General features: G+C 40.8%; 1 protein-coding gene across 2 annotated transcripts; it reads left to right on the top strand.

The window, feature by feature from the left end:
• Positions 1-13,348: 13,348 nt before the first annotated feature.
• On the top strand, positions 13,349-19,404 carry yipf5 (Yip1 domain family, member 5). Of its 2 annotated transcripts, none has more exons than XM_034606919.1 (6): positions 13,349-13,456; positions 15,117-15,243; positions 15,621-15,793; positions 16,348-16,493; positions 16,638-16,819; positions 17,081-19,404. In XM_034606919.1, the coding sequence occupies exons 2-6, from the start codon at positions 15,125-15,127 to the stop codon at positions 17,241-17,243; spliced, it is 783 nt and encodes a 260-aa protein (XP_034462810.1). In that variant the 5' UTR covers positions 13,349-13,456; positions 15,117-15,124; the 3' UTR covers positions 17,244-19,404. The 2 variants fall into 2 exon arrangements, with proteins under 2 accessions (XP_034462810.1, XP_034462811.1); XM_034606920.1 differs by lacking the exon at positions 13,349-13,456 and adding an exon at positions 13,939-13,956 and having other exon boundaries at positions 17,081-17,372.
• Positions 19,405-21,266: the final 1,862 nt, after the last annotated feature.

The raw sequence follows: 21,266 nt of genomic DNA, 5'->3' as shown, positions 1-21,266 counted from the left end.
GACATGGGGGTATCCACCTGCAGCGCATTGGTACAAGAATCAGTAGGATTTGTTGTTCTTGCTCAAAGGCACTTTAGCTATTTTGGGGATCACCGACATTAGCAAGCAAGCACCCAAATCTTGCCTCTGGAGAGGTGCTGCCTGTGTGTAGCCTGTAATATAAACTCTTTCAAACCATGTTTTGAATGTCGATAAAGTCTCACTAGAGAAATTACAATGTAAAAGCCACTTTAGAATCCAAACATGCATCAGAATCCTCTGACATTTCGATGTGCTGTTGACGGACTCTTAAAAAGGCTCTGGACCCAAATGGTGGTGTCAGGAACTTTCAAAGGGATCTGAAACACACAGTGAGTTGCTATTTGTGACCTTTTCAATTGTGAAATGTTTGTTTATTCTGCAGTTGTAGCTCAGTGACACAAGCCGGGAACCAAATTGAATGATATCATATTGATTTAAACAGACAAATAAATACATAATGCAATACATGATAAACAAGCAAGTGTGATTACTATTGAGATGATGGTTATACAATATAGCTCCAATCTTCCCCCCAGGCTAAGAAAAGCAAACCTCCAGTCAGACAGATCTAACACTACTGGAGAGAAATTTGGCAAGAGAACGTGTGATAGAAGCGAAACCAAAAACCGAAAAAGACAGAGGGAGAGCGAGGAGGTGTTCCTCGCTGGGACCTGAGCAGTCACCCAGAAGTAGGCCAGCACGGCTGTAGCTTCATCATAAATACATGTAGCCACTACACGGCTCCCTGCTATTTAAAGAGCACATTATTGACCACCTGTAAGGAGTTAAACTTGTTCGGCCGACACAATTCATTTCCACTCTGCTTTCTCCGTCCCCAGAGAGCACTCGGTTTCAATGGCATTAAAAGCTCGCAAAACACACAGCAGGACCATCGACAAATCAGGCGACACGTTCCCCCCACGGCCTCGGTGTTGTGCTTGTATCTCAAAATGTAGCTAAGTAGACAGCGACACATGCAAGTATGTCCATAGTTTAAAGAAGAACACCACAGGAGATTTGGAAATTCAGAATTTCAGTCAGAATTTCAGTCAGCCGAAACAAACAAGACCTCAGAGCTAAAATGACAGATGCTGCATATGAAAGGGATATTTCACCCCAAAATGGAAATTCCCTCATTATCTACTCTACCACTATGCCGATGGAGGGTTGGGTGAAGTGTTTGAGTCCTCGAAGCACTTTTGGAGTTTCAGGGGTAAACAGCGTTGCAGCCAAATCCAATACAATTTAAGTAAATGGTGACCAATTCTTCAAATGTAGAAAAAACATGAGTAGTGGTGAGAAGATAATGAGTGAATTTTTAATTTTTGGGTGAACTATCCCTTTAACATCAAACAGGTTGTGACGTCTGTGTTATTTTCCTCATTTCAGTTTCATTTTAATCTATGCAAAATATATGATGATATTTATTTCTATCTTTTGATTGATTCTTCAAGCACAGCAGCAACATTCATAATTTACCATTCATCCCGAGGGAGACACAACGTCAGAGAGATTTAAAATGTTTGACTTGCAAAACAAATTCACTTGAAATCCTAACCACCTCCTTTTCTTTCGTGTCACTCTCTTGACACAGACATAGCTCACGTAGAGTCACTCTCTCCCTGTGCTGTGCAGCGAGGACTATTAAAGGGAATTTTCAGGCCAGTCACAGATGGTTGAAATAAACAGCACACCACTCCTTCTACCACTTCCATCTCTCATTACAGCCACACTGAATAATGTCAGGCCTTGATGGGAAATGTGCAAGTACAGCAGGGCAGAAATTCAGTGTGTAAATTCAGCCGACTCACAGAGGATGAGGATTTGCCAAATGAGTTTTGAGAATCATCCCTCAAACATGAATGTTTATTATTATTTAAATTTCGGCAGCTATTTAAAAACAGGCTGCAGTTGTCAGCAGCCGGGAATTTTGCCAGAGCTCAAACTGGACCAAGCAGGGGAGAGGAAAGGAGACCGAGGGGGAAACAAGGTGTTTTTCAGGTCTAATAAGGAACCCGGGGAAAGGGATTCTAGATGTCATGGAAGGGACCTTGCTGGTGGCATTCTGCTTATTTATTTTTGAACTCATCAGTGATGCTAATAGGGAGCCATCGAGTGTTGTGAGTCACTGTTTGATTAGATGGTCTGAAGGCAGGGAAGCTAGACTGCATGAGTGTGTACGTGTGTACGTGTGTGTGTGTGTGTACGTGTGTGTGTGTGTGTGTGTGTGTGTGTGTGTGTGTGTGTGTGTGTGTGTGTGTGTTTGTGCACATACACGGTTTGCATAAGGGCTTTGGGACAGTTGGTCTCCCTCTCTCATCTTATCAGCTTAATGAGGATCTTGAAGTCACGCATGGTCATCAGTTGTATCATTATGCTGTTTATTTCATATTTGTCCACACTTGACTAAATAACTTTTATAGTTAAAACCCAACCAGCCTCATACTGTAGCACTTTTACTTTAGTGGCCTACTTAACACATTTTATTACAGTGAACACATTATTCATCACTTTGCTCTAAATTTATCAGCCACATATTGATTATATAAGTTTATATTTTCTATTACTATTCATGGACTTAAATTGAACTTAAACATGATTTTTGTCTCAGAATTGGCCGCACCAGTCTATATGAAGTTAGATAAATCTGGTTGGGGAACGAAAAAAGAGGCACATATATATATATATATATTGCAGATATATTTGTATGTGTCTTCAGTCCCCATTAGATCGTCTTAGCAGGCTGGTGACCAGGCTGAACTCTTACCGTATGCAGGTCAACACCTCTGGCTACTAATGCAGTGACTCATCAATCTCAAGTCTGAGTCTTCAAAGACTTTCCAGGTTTGCGGCTCATTACAGGAATCTGCCGATGAACTCACGAACATCCGAAAAATATCTCTCCCTTATTGATCTTCAGCCATAAACTCTGTGACGTCCTGGTGGGAATCAGCAACAAGTCCCAATGCCCCAGATTTGGTATCAAAACAAGATATTTTTAGCTGATTCCAGTTGAAAACAGCCTCTTCCTCCTCGCAGTCAGACCCACTACTACAGCAAAGGAGATTTAGTTGTTGCACTGTAATCATCATATCTCAATACATCAACAGATCAATATTTTGATTTACAAACAGTTTCTAGAAAAAAAAAAGATTTCCTCTGTGGCTCAAAACACAGATTGACGAACTGAGTGTGATATTCTTTTGGTTACTGAGCAATGAAACAACAGTATTTCTGAATTTCTGCCTATTGCAGCAGGCCAAACAATGAGTTCCTTCTTGCTTTGTGTCATTCGTCCGCTCTGCCCCTCCACCTTCTGCACAGGCTGACGCAGCCCTCTGTGCTAAACTAGGTCCACTGCTTCCCCCCGGAGTCGAGGATATTTAACAGAGAGCCCCACTAAACATTAAGGGCTTTGGCAGCTGGAGCAGAGCAGGGCACCGAGGGACACACAAGCCACTCCTGGAGCCAGGATAAGTGAAGAAGCCTCCAAGACACCACAGCCGACCAGGAAGTTGAATGTCTCAGCTTGTCTTGTGGGTAGAAACACAGCAGCAGAGCTGTCATCCCACTCACTAACACTGACTCTGCAGGTGTCTCTCTGTGTGTGTGCTGTACAGCCGGCGAAGGCATCAAGACAGAGGCTGTAGCCTTGGAGCCAAGTGTAAACAGAACAGAGGAAATATGGATCCACAGCTATTTTAGATGCAGCCACCATGAGCCAGGAGTTATTCTCATGTTCAAATGTAAATACAATTTGTGGAGCGGAGAGCAGGAAGGATTGAAGATGGTGACGATGATGCTAAATGCTATTATTTATTTATTTGTATTTGAATGTATTTTTTACTAGCTATATTGTGTGGATGCATTTACTTAGAGATGTGATCATAATACCCCAAAAAACTAGAAGAGCGATCCACCAGTCCCCTTATGAAACCACATTTAAATAGATCAAGATTTATATTTGGATCTGCACCAAACTGCACACACTCATAAATATCAGACCCCTGAACAAGATCCATGAATTATTCTTCGAGAACTTAATCTATCACTCAATCGATAAAATTCTATTTGAATAGCCCAAATTCACAAGACACAATTTGCCTCAGGGCTTCAACTTTAACTTGACCTGCTTGGTGGCGGTAAAAATCATGAGACTGCATCAGTGTTATTAGTGCAGTGCAGTTTTTGCTGGCTTATCTGCAAGTCATTCCGTTATTAGAGCTTTTTTAATTTATGCTATACAGCTCTTAACAAGGATGGTGTTAAAGCATTATATACCTGAGCAGACTTTTTAATTTGTAGACCAGCTCACTACAGGGCCCTAAAAGCAACTGTTAATTCAGTCCATCACTTGTCTTCACTTCATTCCCGATACAGCAAAGGGAAATTACAATTCAAAGTCGCTTTGCTACATGCATTGATAGATTCTAGACATAAGCTCTGTAATGACGCGGTGAGGTGAAAAGAAATATGAGACCAGATTAAGCATTCCGTGAATTACAGGTGGATCTACAGCAGACAGAACCAACAGACTCATGTACGTCTGAGTGTCTGTCTGGTCGACCCTCTTCCTCTTCTCTTTGAAATCTGTCCCCCTTTCAAAGCTGGTCATATTCAGGACTGTGATTTCCATACTCTCCATCAGGAGCAGTTCAAAGCAGGCTTTGATGTCAGGGATACCTCGTCGGCCCTGGGGTCATTCTAATAACAACCTGAGCTGATGGTCAGACTCTCCTCTCAGACGGGGATAAAGACCAGGACATATTCCACTCTTTCTTTGACTGGAAGGTTACAGGCTCACCGCAGCCCCCCCTCCCCACCATCACTGAGTTCACTGTTTTCTTTCTAACTAGTATCACCACTTCTTGTGTTGTTCTGTCCTCAGAGAAATAGAAACGTCCTTCTGATGGGCACCCAGCACACGGATGATGCTCTGAGAACCAGAGAGGACAAGCAGCCAAATGCTACTGACCACCTTGACATAAGTTAGGCTGCTTTTTTATCTCCTTATTATTACTGTGGTATTTAATTTTCAAAAACAAGATGTTTTCAATGACCTATGGTGTGTTTTTCACATTACGTTTGGAACCATTTGAATTTAACTTCCTTTCAATATGCAAATGTGTTTTAAGCTGTGATGAAATGAAGATCACTTACATATTTTTTATGTTTAATTGGTTGTTGCACGGTAAAAGATCCTGCCTGGCTCTTGTTTTTCACTTGTCAGCCTACATTGTTTCTATAGTGTGAACAAAGGCTGGAATCAGAGGAAGGCGTTCAAGTGGAGGCTTTTCCTGGAGGAGCTGGTTTCTTTCAGTCAAAGGCTCCAACACTCTGTCTGCCGGATTGATGAGAGACACACAAGGGCCAGGACTAAGTTATACAACCCCGCCACAGACAAAAGAGACAAAAGGGAGCAGCGAGCATCACGTCCCATTAGTGTGACACAGATATTTGCAAGGCAGATATGACAAACCCGCACACATTGTCAGTCATGTGCATTAGCATATGCAGTACATACATAACAAAAACACATGTCGCTGCATAATGCTTCTGTGTGTGACTATACACTATGTCTTATGAACTAGGTCCTTTCTTGATTATTATTATTATTATTATTATTATTGTTATATTTTTGACCAGGAACACTTGTTATTATTAGAGATAAAGTCGATAAAAATATCAAAAACAATATTATCAGGATGAATAAGTATGATATGATAATTATCTATAAACAGTCCAATATAGACCGGGAACACCAACACAACCCAAGGCCTCTTTCTTAATGTCCTTTTTCTCTTTGTTAAAAGGAACTAGAAAGTAATTAAACGTGTGCACGGTATTAAACCAGTGGATTTTGCGTGCACAGTAGCTGGTGTCGGATTCAGCTGACTCAACTTGGCCAGGATCAAGTTGTGGGTGTAGTGAAAGGATGGGAGGGGGCGGTGGATCTGACAGATCCAAGACAAAAAATCATTTGTTTTAAAAAACGAAACCTCACTTGAGTCAGACTGTGTGTAAATGTATTGTGACTCATCTTTCTGTTGGACGCAGATGAGCCGTAATGACCACGTACAGTTACCAGTCACTCAGATCCACATTGTTCTCTGCACATTTAACTCTCATCCAAGGTAAAACCTGGGCAGATGTGGTTTACAGTTCGGTAGCATTTCACCAAACCCATTTAAAATACAACCCGTGTGCACATGCTTTAATTTTAATGGAGCTCGAACTTTAGGTTACAGTTACCATTATTAAAACACGTCAGCATTAGTCTCACTGTTGTGTTAACTGCATTTGCTTGTGGCCTTGATTTGTTGATTTAGGTTACATCTGACTGGTCTCTGTCAGGCTGTGGCTCAGGAGGTGCAGAGGGTCGTCCACTAATCAGAGGGGTTGGTGGTTTGATCCCAAGCTCCTTGAGTCTACAATCTGAAGTGTCCTTGGGCAAGACAATTGTCCCTGACAACTGACACAGTGTATGAATGTTTGATAGAAAAAGTGCTGCCTATAGCAGCGCATGTGTGGGTGAATGTGACTTGAAGTCTAAAGAGCTTTGAGTAGTTGATAAGGCTGGAAAAGCTCGACATATAATTACAGTCCTTTTACCTTTTAATTTATGTTTCAACCCAAATTAAAATATTGTAAAAGATCATTTGAGAAACCCGCCAGGGAATAAAATACCTTGTCTGCTAATTTGTACAATGAAATGCAAAAATGAAACCGTATAACTGAGGTTAAATCGGTAAAGCTGCTTCTAATATTTTCAATTTGTTTTCAATCTTTCTCCTTTCCTTTTCAAATCGAGGTTCATTTTTCATTTTTTTCTCGACACGGACATAAAATCCTGAAACAAGAGAAACTGCACTTGAAACAGCTGATGTTCCCGATCGCTCCACACCAGCAACCTGATTTAAAGCAGAGTCAATCCTGGAGGCTAAAAACTGAGACTAAGCAACTGAAGAAGGGATTTTCTTTTTGCCGGGCGGAGAGTCAGACCGTATCTGTATGATTCTCTCCATATCTCAGGCCGCCCTTTGGCACAGCACAGCACAGCACAGCACACTGAGGTTCTTCAACCCTAAAGGGATCTTGACCCTGTTGATTTGGCAAACCATGCAGATGAGATGTTGCTAAGCACCCAGTCTCCCTCTGCCAGCGTAAAAGGCCATGTGGGAACACCGTGGAGGGGCAGATAGCTGAAGTTTACTGCCATAGTCAGCTTGGTGTGTGTGTGTGTGTGTGTGTGTGTGTGTGTGTGTGTGTGTGTGTGTGTGTGTGTGTGTGTGTGTGTGTGTGTGTGTGTGTGTGTGTGTGTGTGTGTGTGTGTGTGTGTGTGTGTGTGTGTGTGTTTCTCTCCCTCCCTTTCTCTCTGCCTCCCCTCAGTATTTTCCGGGCATTACTCCCTAGCTCTTGGGATTAAAGGGTGGTTTCCACAGGTCCTCAGTGTGTGACAAATCTCTCGATGGGGCCAAATCTCCAAAAGTCCTCTGAACTGTAAAGGTGCTTTAAAGGGATTTTACTTCTTTTCCTCCTCCGCTACTCTCAGTAATTAACTGTAAATGCTTTGAAGGGTGTTCGGTGTATTATTAATGCTTCAAATGTGTTGCTGAATCACAGGAAAACATTCATTTATTCATTTATTTTCCCCTTATATAACGTGTGTATCAACAGAATTTATTTCCAGAGCATCCCTCTCCCTGCTGCGGCTGACAAAGTTGAGATACAGTGCAGAAGTAAGACGAATGGAGTGAGCGCTGGAGACGAGTATGAGGCTCTCTGTAAATGAATAACTTCTGTCAGGGTGAGAAAACTAAAGTGACTGATTGTGAGCAGAAGAGGAATAAATGAACGAGTGGTGGTTCTCTCCCGTCGTCTGTGATTTCATCAGGAAAACGGTCCTGTGTGGTGAACCCTAGGACAAATGTGTATGAAGATGGACGACATGGCGGCTCCGCAAAAGTGAAGCCAAAGGGTCCCGATCGCCACCTGGTGCCTGGCTGCGGTATGGGTCATAAAACAGGCCTCCTCCATGTTAGTGGATGATACATGGACCACACTAAAATGTCAAAATAGGTGTCAAATACGTTTCTCAGAGATGATTTCTGTCATTTAAGGTTGTTTTCCTATGAGATGATTTTTCTTTGTGTTCATTTAACCTGTAAGTTTGGATGATGCAATAAAAACGGGGGGAAACGTCACGATTGACAGATGAGACTGACTCATGCTTGGTGGAGCACATGTATCGGTGCGACTTCACTATCGCGGCTTCATCCCCCAATCGCTACTGAGCAGACTCCACATGACATCTGCGGCACAAGATGGCAGCTTCCGTTTCCAGGATATTTTTGGCTCCATTTCTGGATAGTGGGAGGAGGTGGAGATGTGTCGTCCATCTTTATAAACGGTGTATGGGTTAAAAAAAGTAAATACCAGTAACTACAGGGGAACCCACGCACTGTGCATGTCCGGAGCTGATGTTTGTAATCATCTTTTTTTTTAATGTTTTAATGCACAACAGGATGGACGAAGAAAAAGATTATTACAAACAGGAATTAAATGATACTGAGATATTTCCAGTACAGCTATTGATTAAGGCCAGTTAATACAAAATCAGTAAAGCAAGACTAAGGGCTTCTCATCGTTTAGCACTGACAGTCACACAGGGAAAAATCCATCATTAAAGGGCAGATATTTATTCCTCCACTAACAGAATAGCTTTAACAATGCAACAATGCAGTGGTACCCAAAGACTCTTTGCATCCAGTGAAGAAGACTTGTGGCTTTCTCCTTCTTTTTTTTGCCGTCCAGTGAACACAGCCGAAGGCAAACAGATCATACCTGCTCTCCAAGGATTGCGAGGGTTTGAGGGGGTCGGCCGACAGCAAACACAAAAGAAATTGCGATGCTTCATCATAACTTCTGGAACGAGTTAAACTTCATAAACTGATGATATAAAAGCGTGTGAGCGTATCCGAGGGAGTATCTTTCTGGCTTCGAGTGGCCAGACTGATGATCCGAAAATGTAAGCTGGCAATTCTGCTGGAGTCCCATAAGAAATCTCTGCCTAAGTCCTGGACTCACTTTTACCTTTGTCAAACCATTTGTTTCTGTTAGATGGAGAAAGTCTTTAGATTTACTGAATTTCCTTTTTGATTCATAATTGTGGTTAAAACTGTGATATTAGCATTCCTTTTACTGTTCTATATTTCATATTTATTTATTTTTGTTTAGTTTGGTGTTTTCTATCATTGAAATATGGCCAATGCTGGAAAGTGCTCATTTATAGATATTACATATTGGCATGAAATGTTGCTTATTAGCAGTCCTCTATCCAAACACATTGATTTTGGCATCAGCCTTGATGCAATGATCAATCTCGATCGATCATTGCATCAACAATGTAAGAGATATGGAACTTTAATTGTGAGATATGGATTCTGCACTTTGGAAATGTTACAAACAACAACCCCCAAGATGCTTTCGTGTGCGGGGGGAGAAAACAAATATAGAATTTCTATAATTTGATCTGCAATAACAAGCAGATCAAATTATCCACTGGGATAAAACTAATTAATGTCCAGCAGGGTGTATACAAGTGAATGGCATCAGTAATACTAAATCCTATACGACAAAAGTTACCGGGAAGTGAAACTTGGCTGAGTGGCTGTGAGGGTGGTGTGGAAGAAGGAAGGGGAACCAAGGCCATGTTCTGTTTACAATATAAGACTTATTATAGAAGCTTCTAAATCTGTTTTGACAGGTAGAACACTCGTGGGTCGACTGGTGCCATCCTCGATGCCAGCCAGAGGCGCATGAGGAAGAGATGGCACAGCTCCACCGTGCCCTCCCCCAGAAAGCATCAGACCTGTATTAGCCTTGGCTGCCATTCCAGAATCAAGGGTTCACGTGAAATCACAATCGCCTTAATGTACCTATATTCGTTCATATATACATGTGGACTATGAAACAAAGCACGGATATCTCAGAATAACACATTTTTCATCATTTACATTTAGTTTTGGTGTAATCAAAATATTCTGGGATGTGGTGTAATTTCACGTTGATATCATTTTAGCGGAAGCTGCTAAATCTCGAGTGGGTGGAAAAAATCTCATTTTGGAGCAGACCAACTTTAGCTGCTGTTTGTTATTTTATTGCTCGTGTGCTGAGACTCGCTCACAGAGTGAAGAGAGCTGCTCCCGAGAAAGGACAGCGCAAGAAGCAGATGCCTATTAATTTATGATCTGTGCAGCAGTCGTGTCAACGGGGCGGCAGGAAATTGAATTAAATGATTTAAAGGAATTTATTCTCGTAATGTACCGAGGAAACGTCTGCATCCATTTCTGCTGTAAAGATAGAGCTGTGCGTGTTTGGCGCTCATTATTGTATGTTATGTGGAGAAGGAGGTAAATGATCTCCTTTCTGCTTCCATTTTTGTACAGAAGAACTCGTGATAAAATAGGTAGATTTCTTTCTTCTTCCTCTCCCCTTGATCCCGGAGAGGAGGAGAGAGAAATCCTAATTGAGGCTGTAGTAGGTGGATGGAGACGAGAGGTTGCAGCAGCGTGAGGAAATTCACTAGTTTTAATCCACTCATCCACCCAGGCAGTGACAGCAGGATTACAGCAGAGACTTTATAAAAGAAGGCAATTATGACGGCACATAGAAATACACTGCCCTGTATTCAATTACCCTCTCTGGCACTTTTCAATTTTCTCTCATTAAGTGGATTAAGAAGAAACATGTTCTTCAAGTTTGGATATGATTTAAAGTCCGAGGAACGATGAGAGGCAGTGGAGGGGAGGCAACTCATTTCTGCTTATGATTAGTATTTGCTGTAGGAATTTGTGTTGGGTGCATCAAATTGATTTTGTTCCACAGCAGAGAAAACAGTGAAATGATCCATGTCGGGCCTATACAGCCGAGAGGTTTGTTAATGATATTATTTTATTGTTTTCTGTTGTTTTTCTCATCCACCTCAACTTTTGGTGTGCTCCACGTTTCATCTGCCTGTTGTTCAGTATAAAAACAAACCTTGGAGGAGCCATATTGTGCCCTTTCAGTTTTTCTTTCCTCAGGTGTGTTATCTTTGTTTTTGTGTCTGTAAAAGATCTACAAAGTTGAAAAGCTCAAAGTTCACAGTAAAGACGCTCGTCTCCCCGACAGGAAACACTGCTCCTGAATCTCCAGAAACACATCGGTAGTAGTCTGTCAGATACTTTCTAATCATTGTGATGTCATGTGACATAATTGCCCGTATTTGCATAATGCACGCCATTCATCTAGTCTGGCACGCCCCCTCCAGAAGCCAGGTAAGCAAGAGTGGAGGCCGACATTTCCTACACACGTCAATGCACTGGAAGAAATTGACCACTCGTATCAGAGAGGGCCAGATGGCCAATCAGAGCAGACCTGAGGCCTTAAAGAGACAGGAGCTAAAACCAAGCATTTCAGACAGAGGCTGAAAAGAGGAGCAATAGACTTTTCTGAACATTAGAGCAGGTAAACCTTTTTAATCAATAGCCCAAATTAAAATTACGAACCTGAAAATGACCATAGTATGTCTCCTTTAATAGAACAATCTTGGAATATGTGATTCAACATAAAGTCTTGGATCCAGTAGGCAGCATAGTCTTCAACAGGGAACACAACATATGTGATGGTAACAAAGTTTCCTGGCAAGAAAATTATCCTCAAGAGGGCAAAGTCCCTTTATAACTCCGGGCTAGGATTAGAGCCAAGTCTGTGTAATTTAGTTTCTCTTAACACTGGCATTTAATCTATGGCTGAAATTCAAACAGTTTATTATAATAGATAACAGAGATGTTTCAGTTTCAGCAAAGAGGCAGAAATAATCAAATTTTAGTAAATGCAGAGTAAAAGTCCAAGATAATAGTTGGTCATTTTGTATTCGTATCCCTCCTGTACTGTAGAGGGGATGGACAATTTGTCTTAATTTCTGTCCCTCGTTTGTAGTGTGCCATTCATTATCGGTCACGTCAACATCCCTGATGATGTCTCAGCCCGTCGTCCCCTCCCGTCCCTGTTTCCTCTCAGCAGAGGTCATCAGCCAATTATTTTACATTATCTGTCATCATCAGTGAGGATGGATCCGCCTGCGGTATTTGGTAGTGGCGCAGCTCTCCCGCACGGGCCGAGTGATCGATGTGCTCCTCTGCCTCCTGATGAAAGAGACTACCTTTGTTCTTGCCTGGAGCGCCGCACTTGTCCTGTTAAATTATCTTCTACCCTCTGTCTCTGTTACCATCAGACACTGGTTTTCTCAGACGATGACTCAGAACCCACAAGGGTCTCATACCTACCTCTGATGGGCAAAGTAGTTTCAGATGTCTTACCATTTCTCTTTAGAAATTCAGAGTTTTTCCCCCCAAGTTTAGTTTGTTTATTAATCATTATATAAAGAATCTATTGCTAATGTTTCTCTAAATGGGTACAAGTGACCTTTCAGTGCTCGGTTGGTATTTTGAATAAATTTTGTATCATTACCATATTTTACTTTGCATCACATTTTTTTTTTTCAGATATGAGTGGAAAGTTCAAGGTTGGACATGATGTCTACTCTGAGATGCTCATCACAGTTGTAAGAATGGAGATGTGTTTGCTCCAACCAGTCTGATCATTGTCCTCTGACCTCTCATCAACAAGGTCTGTCCACAGACCTGCCACTCATCCTTCCATCCATGTATGACACGTCACCAGCATATCTCAGGGCTGAGGTATAGAAATAAACAACTACTCACACGAACAATCACAGTTTTGAGAGGCAATTAACTCTACAATTCAGAATAAGAAACAAGTATACCTGGGGTTGTATACAATAACATAAACCACCATACAACCAAACAAGCCGGGGGTGTTGTACAATATACATATGAATCATGTAAATATCCTGTAGAATTTAAAGATTTTCAAAGTTTTCAAAGTTTTTTTTTTAAACAGGTTTACGTATTGTTCAACGTCTTTCAGAAAAAATAATAAAACAGGATCTGTTATTGTTATATTTGCTATTATGGATGAGAAGTTTTTGCCGCACAAAAATCACATTTAATATGAAGAAACACTTTTCTGGGGGGGGGTTAACAAACCCAAATACCAAATTTTCCCAAAATTCTTTAAAAATATGATCAATATAAAACTCACAGAGGTCCTTCCAGAATTTCTTTGTGTCATCACAGAAAGAGCAAGTTTGTGTTTTTGTTCATTTTCTGCACTCAGTCGATGACTATTGTGTAATACCACTGACGGTCTGTAGGTCGCGCTACATTTTCCTCCAAAGGGCAGTTTCTGACTGTCCCTCGCCGCTTCCGGTCCATTACGTCTCATCCCGGAAGATTTACATTTGTGCTCCTGACACGTAGCAGCCGCAAACAAGTTGGCAGCGCTGGGGACGGACTCGTCAACAACAAAGGTAACTGTTGACGTTTGTCCTGAGTTCATCGCTCAAGGATAAAGATAATTCGTACGAAAGATAGTGAAATATTAAAGCCACCGCTGACGTTAGGGACAGAAAACCCAGGCCAGGTCGCAACTGCTGTTATTTAGCTAGCATTAGCTCCCCATGTAGCAGCAGAGTTAACGGTACGTTAGCCACCCAAAGATTAGCAGCTGATCAAGTGTTTTGATAAGATTCGTGTTTTTTCTCTGATTAGCTGCGATCTTCCAGTTATCTGATAGTTAGCACACTTTATAATAATATCCGGCTAACACCAGATTATGTCCCTGTGTTGTGTGGAGCTACATAACTTAGCCTCTTTAGTTGTGTTGTAAATCATAAGATATCGTTGTCTTTATAACAGTGGGTGGACAGTGGTTTGTGGTGGTTGTTGTCGCTTTAATCTGCGTTAACTTTAAAGTGTTGACGATCAAATGTTTTTTTATAAAAGATAATAACATGCAGCCATGTTTAATGTCAGTGTAGTTAAACACTTGGTGACGCCCCGTGAGTCTGTAAGTTTAAACCTGGTATTGTTTTCATGTCCATCGTGATTTCACTTTATAGAAATGTAACCTGGGAGGTTTTGTTGGGCTCCGGCTTTCAGGCTCAAAGCTGCTTCATCACCAGTGACAAACTACGCACGAAATTCCGATCAATAAACATGTTTTGTTGATTTTGATGCGAGTCTTCAGATATGTATTATTGCCCTGTTACATGGTGACAATTAGTAAATACTAAGTGTCACGTGCTTAGGTCTTTTGGCACCCTACAGAGTCAGCCTTCAGTACACACCAGTCTCATCTGTTTAAGCTTAGGGCTGGATATGAAATGTTTCAGGTTTGTGTGGCTACCAGCAGCAGATGCACGGATAGAGGGAAGAATGGATTCCACTGAATATCAGCAAAGTCTGGATGCAGATGTTCCACGGTCAACAAAGACATGAAACACAAGATGCAGCTCTTAGGACTCGAACACCGAAGATGTAGATAACAGATTTTAAAAAATGGTTCGTGTGCAAGACAGTCTAGAGCTATCTTTGGAATTGAAGGAGTCAGCAAAGAGTCAGTGGAAAGTCTATAGCTGGATACAGAAAGTGTCAAATGGCTGTGGTGAAGAACTTATTTAGTAGGGTTCTCTAACCTTTGTACATGCCACAAATATTTTGTAATTTGTACCCCTTTTTGAAGTTCATGGAATTAAAAGTAACAGTGCAATACCACTTGAAGATAATATAATTTCAATTCTGTTTGCTGATGGAGTTGTATTTACTTTCTTCTTGTCAGAAAAACTACAAAATACATTATTTGAGGCCCAATCCTCTGCGTATAACTAAACGTTAACTAAGTCACATTCTGTCTCTTGTAATGTTGGTTTGATCATAAAAATATAGTTTCTGAGTCCAATGAAAACATGTAGAATGTGTCTGGAGGCAATTTGTCCTAATTTATCACAAAGCATAATTGTTCAACAGAACAGCACTTAGGATTTTAATAATTTGATAGTCATTGCTTAAACAGGAAAGGAACATGGTTGGCAGAGATTGTGTAACGTGTAGTATATTTATAGAGATTAGAATACCTGACTGCAGACTAACTATCCCAGCTGATCCCAGTTATTTTCCTGTCTCTTCCAGAGTGAGAGATGTCGGGGTTTGACAACTTAAACACAGACTTTTACCAGTCAAGCTACAGTGTAGAGGACCAAAACCAGGGCTACAGCAACAGCAACAGCAACAGCAACACTGAAAACCCCTACAACAAGTAAGTCAAATGAAGTCATCCTTTCTCGATTCTCCCTCAGCTCTTTACTCCTCCAAGGGCAACACAGTTTCTCATTATTTACGTGCTGTTTTAGCTGCTAAAGACTTTTTACTTACCTGTGTTTAACACTTTATTTAACAACAAGTGTTGAAGTGAGTTTGAAACTTCCATCCAAGTTTGTATTTAGGATGTGGAAGGATGATTGTTTTATAAGAGTAGGTGCAGATTTGTCAACTGAATGTCACCAAACTATTTTTAAAATGTTAACGCTGCCTCACTGAGTCATCATAGTGAAGAAAAATGGAAATTTGAAGGTAGAAATTGTCCGTCCTTCTGTCAAAGAGTGTTATTTAGCCTAATTACTATGTGTTTTCCAGGCCATACGGTCAGTATGACTACTCCCAGCCCATGGGCTACGCTACCCCAGGGATAATGCAGCCTCAGCAGCCGTACACAGGACAAATCTTCCAGCCAGCACAGACCTACACTCCATCCCCGGCACAGTCAATGTACAGTAGCGGCTTTGATGATGAGCCACCTCTGTTAGAAGGTAGGTGAACCACAACCTGGAGGATCGGACCTCCTTGTAGCTCTGTGGCTCTTGTACAGTTTCTCTGACTTTGCTTATACTACTGTTCTTCTCATTGTCTATAGTTTTTGTAAACCGTGATAATATATTTTTATTTTAGCTATTTTTTTAAATAAAAGATAAAACTTTAATGTCATATGTGGCTACGGCTGCTAAAGAGTGAGAATTCACATTATCTACCGTGTTTCTTATTCAAAGCTGAAAATTAACTAACGTTGATAATAATTTGAATAATGAAATAAACTAACACATTTTGTGCACTTACACACAACCAACAGCATAGTAATTTAAAATTGAGAGAGATAATGGCAGCAATAAATTAAAGCTGTTTTCCCCATAAAGTAACAAAAGGGATAAATGGTTCTGACAATAATAATAATCATGTATTTTGGAGACCACTGCGAGGCTCTAGTGTTTATTTAGCAACTTTGTGGAATTATTGTCTTCTACAGACTATGTTTGATTACAGTTATGTCCATTGTGTCTAATGTGTCATTGGTCTGCTTTTCTCTCAGAATTAGGAATCAACTTTGACCACATCTGGCAGAAGACCCTGACCGTGCTGCATCCGCTGAAAGCAGCGGACGGCAGCATCATGAATGAGACGGACCTCGCGGGCCCCATGGTCTTCTGTTTGGCCTTTGGAGCAACACTCCTCCTGGTAAATAATTTGATTAACATTAGCAAATGGTAATTTATTAAATACTTGATTCTCTACTGCTGCACATATACAATATATACACCCACCTGTACGGCTGTCATCATGTAGGTGCATCCATGTATGTTTGTTTTTTTCCATTCACAGGCAGGAAAGATCCAGTTTGGCTATGTATACGGTATCAGCGCAATTGGCTGCCTTGGCATGTACTGCCTACTCAACCTTATGAGTATGACGGGCGTCTCCTTCGGCTGCGTGGCCAGCGTGCTGGGATACTGCCTCCTCCCCATGATCCTCCTCTCCAGCTTCGGAGTCCTCCTCTCTTTACAGTGAGTACACAGTGTGGATATAACCTGTAAATGAAGCCAGGGATTTTATGTGTATAGACACAACTCAAGAAACTGTCTAGTAGTAAAAAACCAAGCTAAACTTTTATGTACTGGAGAGAGTGCACAAGTTAATAACTGAAGTTAAACACATATTTTATTTATCTTCCACATGCAATAAAATTCTATAAATGCTCCTTTACTGCAGGTAATTTTTGACGTAGCCAAAGATAACGTCCTGCTTCTTCTTTGTTTCCTCTCTAGGGGCCTAGTGGGTATAATCTTAACTTCGGCAATCATCGGCTGGTGCAGCCTCTCGGCCTCAAAGATCTTCATCTCTGCGTTGGCCATGGATGGGCAGCAGCTGTTGGTGGCTTACCCCTGCGCTCTCTTATACGGGGTCTTTGCGCTCATCTCTGTCTTCTAAAGAAAAATCATCGAATAACAGCTGAAAAATAACTGCTCTCCAATTTCTGTAATGTCAGTCTAATTAGTGTATTTGTTGGCTAATTACAGTGTTATTACAGAAAAGAGGAGCTGCTGTTTGAAATGGCACCAAGATTTATTTTTCTTTTATGAGCCTCCACCTCTCACAGCGTTCCAACTTGACCATGTGCAGTCCGGAGTGTATCATCTCACCCATCGTCTACTTTCCACCTTGCTTCCTTCATGCATCTTAAAGGAGAGGGCTGTCAAATAAACCTGGTGAAGAATAACTCTCCCGTGCACCACGTTGGGCCTGAAAGGGTCTATTGCAGTCCGATGATTTTAAGGACATGGAGGGGAAGGAAGTGATCATGTACTTCACACAATGGGAACCCGAGAGTTTAATTTGGGCACAGATGGGAAAAGGTTCTCAGTTTCCAAGGCGGACAGATGACCAACCCTCAGCACACCCTGCTGGTTTATTTGAAGCCAGTGGAAAACGCCATGTGTAACGATTTTTGCTCAAGCTTTTGTGAACCATTTCTAGAAAGTAAATTCTACAACTGCAAGATAAAGGGAAGCATTCACATCTATTCTGTGCAAGATTACAGCTGCTCTCTCTACCTCTCCACCCAGAAAGGATAGAGAAGTATCTTCTGTTCTCTAGGACTCAGGAGCCATGAATCTCACCATGGGCTCATCACAGCAGCGACCTGATCTTTGATATATAATCAGCAGCTCTGCTTTTCTCATGTAACATTTTATTGCATTCTCTAGAGATTCATTCCAGTTTTGATGCCTTTCAGGAAGACGGAAGTACAGATTGCACATAAAACTCGTTCTAATTCTCAAAACCCAACAAAATTGAAAATATATTCAGAACGAATAGTTTGAGAGATACTAAATATGTCCATGTACCGACATATATTGTGTCTGTGTAGTTTGCACCCCTTACATTTCTTAAATCAGCTTGCTTTGTATGCTTTGATGTGTCATCTGTCGATCGTGTCTTCTCGTGTACATTAAAGTTGTCTTTGAAGGTTTTCTGCAGTGTGATGTTGAATGGTTACAATCTATGGTCGAGCAGATAACTAAGCAGTGGCGTAACCTCTGAGACTGAACCATGGATTTTATCTGGCCTCTAGACCTACAGTGCTCGCTGTGTGGCAGAAGAAAGTCCCATGTGCACAGGAAGAAGTGGGTGTATGACTCAAAATGCCAGTTTCCATCAACCTGGGGAGATTCTATCACAGCTGATTGGTAGATCAAAGGAAACAGTCTGCACGCTTTTTAGCCCACGTCATTGTTATTGCTTTTTAGATTTGGAAGATAATTTTGCATGAAAAGTGTGTTTTCTTATGCTGGATATGTTTGCACCACCGACTAAAGCTTGTTCAGATATGCAGCGTCGTTAATAACGTCTCCTTTTTATTCCCCGGGCACAAAATACAAGAGCTCAACATTTACAAGCTCAAAATACTGTAACAAATACATTGTAGGATAATCCTCTACTTGTGTATACACGCCACCGTGTCACGTTTCTGCAGAGTGTTGCCTTTTAATCAGCACCTATGGGTCGGTTCTTGTTGATGTCACTGACAGGAGTTTTGTAAAAAATCATGGGATATTTTGTCATATCGTCATCTTGATCAGTGAAACTACAACTAGATCCTTGAGAGAGTAAAACCCACAATTCAGGCAGTTTTTAAAATGTTATGGTAAAAACAGAATTGTCTGTTTATTCTAGTTCCCTCTGGGTTTTCATTTTCACTAACATACACAAACTGCGAAAAAGGGAGGGATCCTTAAATGGTTGATAACCCAGTTAGGCAGGGATGAATAATTCAAAAATTAAGATTGAGTGCTTTTTCTATTCCAGCCAACTCAACATCAAGGAGATGCTTTGCATTTCAAGCGAAACCTTAGCAGGAGCTGTTCAGTCTCAAAAGGCCACTCTCTTGCATAGCCACGTGTTTATATGTGCATCTTCTGCATGTATAATCTGTTTTGTATATCAAGTTAAAAAGACGGTAAAATCTACCTATATTTGTATATGTAGTGTCAGATTATTATTTTTTTTTATGTATGAAAGTGTCCAGTGTCGCACTTCCACGGGGATGCATTTGGTTTCTCTCTAAATAAAACATTGCTGGTATATGTCATGAGCAGCTTCTTGCATATTATTCTGTAGCTCTGTGTCTCCTCAGCTCTGCGGTTCTCTGAATCAGTTTATATTCAGGGTATATACAAGTGAGCCAGATATTGACATTCACGCACCCTCTGCGAATGTACAGTGTCTGGTTCCAGCCAGTTTGCTGAGATTGTCAGGTTTTCAATATCTTGCATCTGTGTTCCCTCAAGGGCATCGCACATATTCCCTCCTGAGCCTTACAGAGGAGAGCTCATTCCAAAATGTCCAGCTTTTCCTTCGTCCTTATTCTCATCCTACTCAACATGAGACTATCTGAACCCTAGAATTCCCTGAACTCTACTGTGCACCTTAAACATTTAAAACGCATTCACTTTGCTTTCCTCTGATGAGAAGTGAGAAGTGAGAAGTGAATTTCCTGTGTGTAACATTGCTCTAACATGTAAAAGTAAAGGTAAAACTCACGTTACAGATAAACATTACAGGATGTTGTGTTAGAGTTCAGGATCCGCTTCAACATTTTATTTTAAACTGTTTTTGCATTTTTATTGATATTTGATCGAACACATGATGCGTCTCAAATAATTACATGTACAAGCAATAAACTGGGTACAGTTACATAATCAATATTGATATACAGGAGACATTAAAATAACAGGGACAGGATGAACTCAGTGGTTTTAGTCACTGTATCATCACCATGATCCAGACAAGCACACAAACAGTCTCTTCCTGTGTAAATACAGATCATATCTTTGCCTGAGAATCATTTCCTATAGTACAGACTTGCCTGCAATAGGTTGAGTGTGGGAATTAAATTTAAGCCATTTTAAACAACATAAACTTTTCTCTGACTCTTTTTTAGTCAAATCTATGATGTGTGCACCTAAAATATTTTAAATAAAGACAATAAATAAGATCTCAGGACCCTTGGTTACATGTTTTCACACATGTTGCCCTTCCTTTTGGATTTTATTTTTTCATGAGGCCAAAATTGTTTCAGAATATGCTGAATATGCAAATTCTGCCAGGCTTTTATATCTGTGCAACATCTTAACCACAATGTTTTCTCAGTATTATCACTGAAACTTGAGTGGTTTTTTGATCTGCTCGTTCATTTCAATCCATTTATAGCAGGTGATGAGTCAGTGATTCTGCAGTTTTGTCAAGGATGCAGATTAGAAATAGAAAAGACGGATTCAACAATAGAAACATGAGTTCAGAAAAAAAAACTGGTGGACCGTTGGCAGAAACAGCTCCAATACAAGAGGCTTATTAAAAACAGGAAGACTCGGCTTCCTGTTATTCATCGCCTCCTAAAAACCTTTACACTCAAGTGCCTCCAGATGACAGTGTTGAGTAAGGTTACGTATCATCTCTCCTGTGTTCATTAAACTGACATTTCCAACAGAGCAATGACTCCATCCCCCCTGCCCTTTATTTTTTCTTAGAAACTTCACCGAGTCATTCATTCTCAGGAAATCTGTGGGTTTGTGTGAGTCGGCCCAGCCGTGGTGGATTTATCGGTTGTTTGATTACACATTATTCATCTTATTTGGCTCATCTTACATAAAACGGTGTAAAAATTTCAATTTCGCGTTTGTTTGAGTTCCCCAGGTACCCTTAATACACATAATGTACCTTTACCATGAGCGGACCCTGAGGAATCCCATCAGTTTTGTGACTGTGCAAAAGTATTGAACTACTACTCTCATCCCTTCTCTTATAATAATAGTATTAACAATGCATCTAATGATAAAAAATCCTCCCTTATCATCCTCAGGCTGTTTTAGAAATAGCCGACTAGTTTACTGGACTTCTTCTGAACACAGGCCACCGTCCCATTACGTTATCTAATGGAGGATAATCTCTCCT

The sequence above is a fragment of the Hippoglossus hippoglossus genome, chromosome 14 (genome assembly GCF_009819705.1).
Source record: "Hippoglossus hippoglossus isolate fHipHip1 chromosome 14, fHipHip1.pri, whole genome shotgun sequence".
In the NCBI taxonomy this organism is placed as follows: Eukaryota; Metazoa; Chordata; class Actinopteri; order Pleuronectiformes; family Pleuronectidae; genus Hippoglossus; species Hippoglossus hippoglossus.
This window is presented reverse-complemented; position numbering and strand designations above follow the sequence as displayed.

Excerpts from the sequence above, each read along its gene's own strand:
- yipf5 (XM_034606919.1), top strand. The coding sequence starts at position 15,125 with ATGTCGGGGTTTGACAACTTAAACACAGACTTTTACCAGTCAAGCTAC. Across the intron at positions 16,494-16,637 it reads TTGGAGCAACACTCCTCCTG|GCAGGAAAGATCCAGTTTGG; the intron begins GTAAATAATTTG and ends TTCCATTCACAG. Across the intron at positions 16,820-17,080 it reads GGAGTCCTCCTCTCTTTACA|GGGCCTAGTGGGTATAATCT; the intron begins GTGAGTACACAG and ends TTTCCTCTCTAG.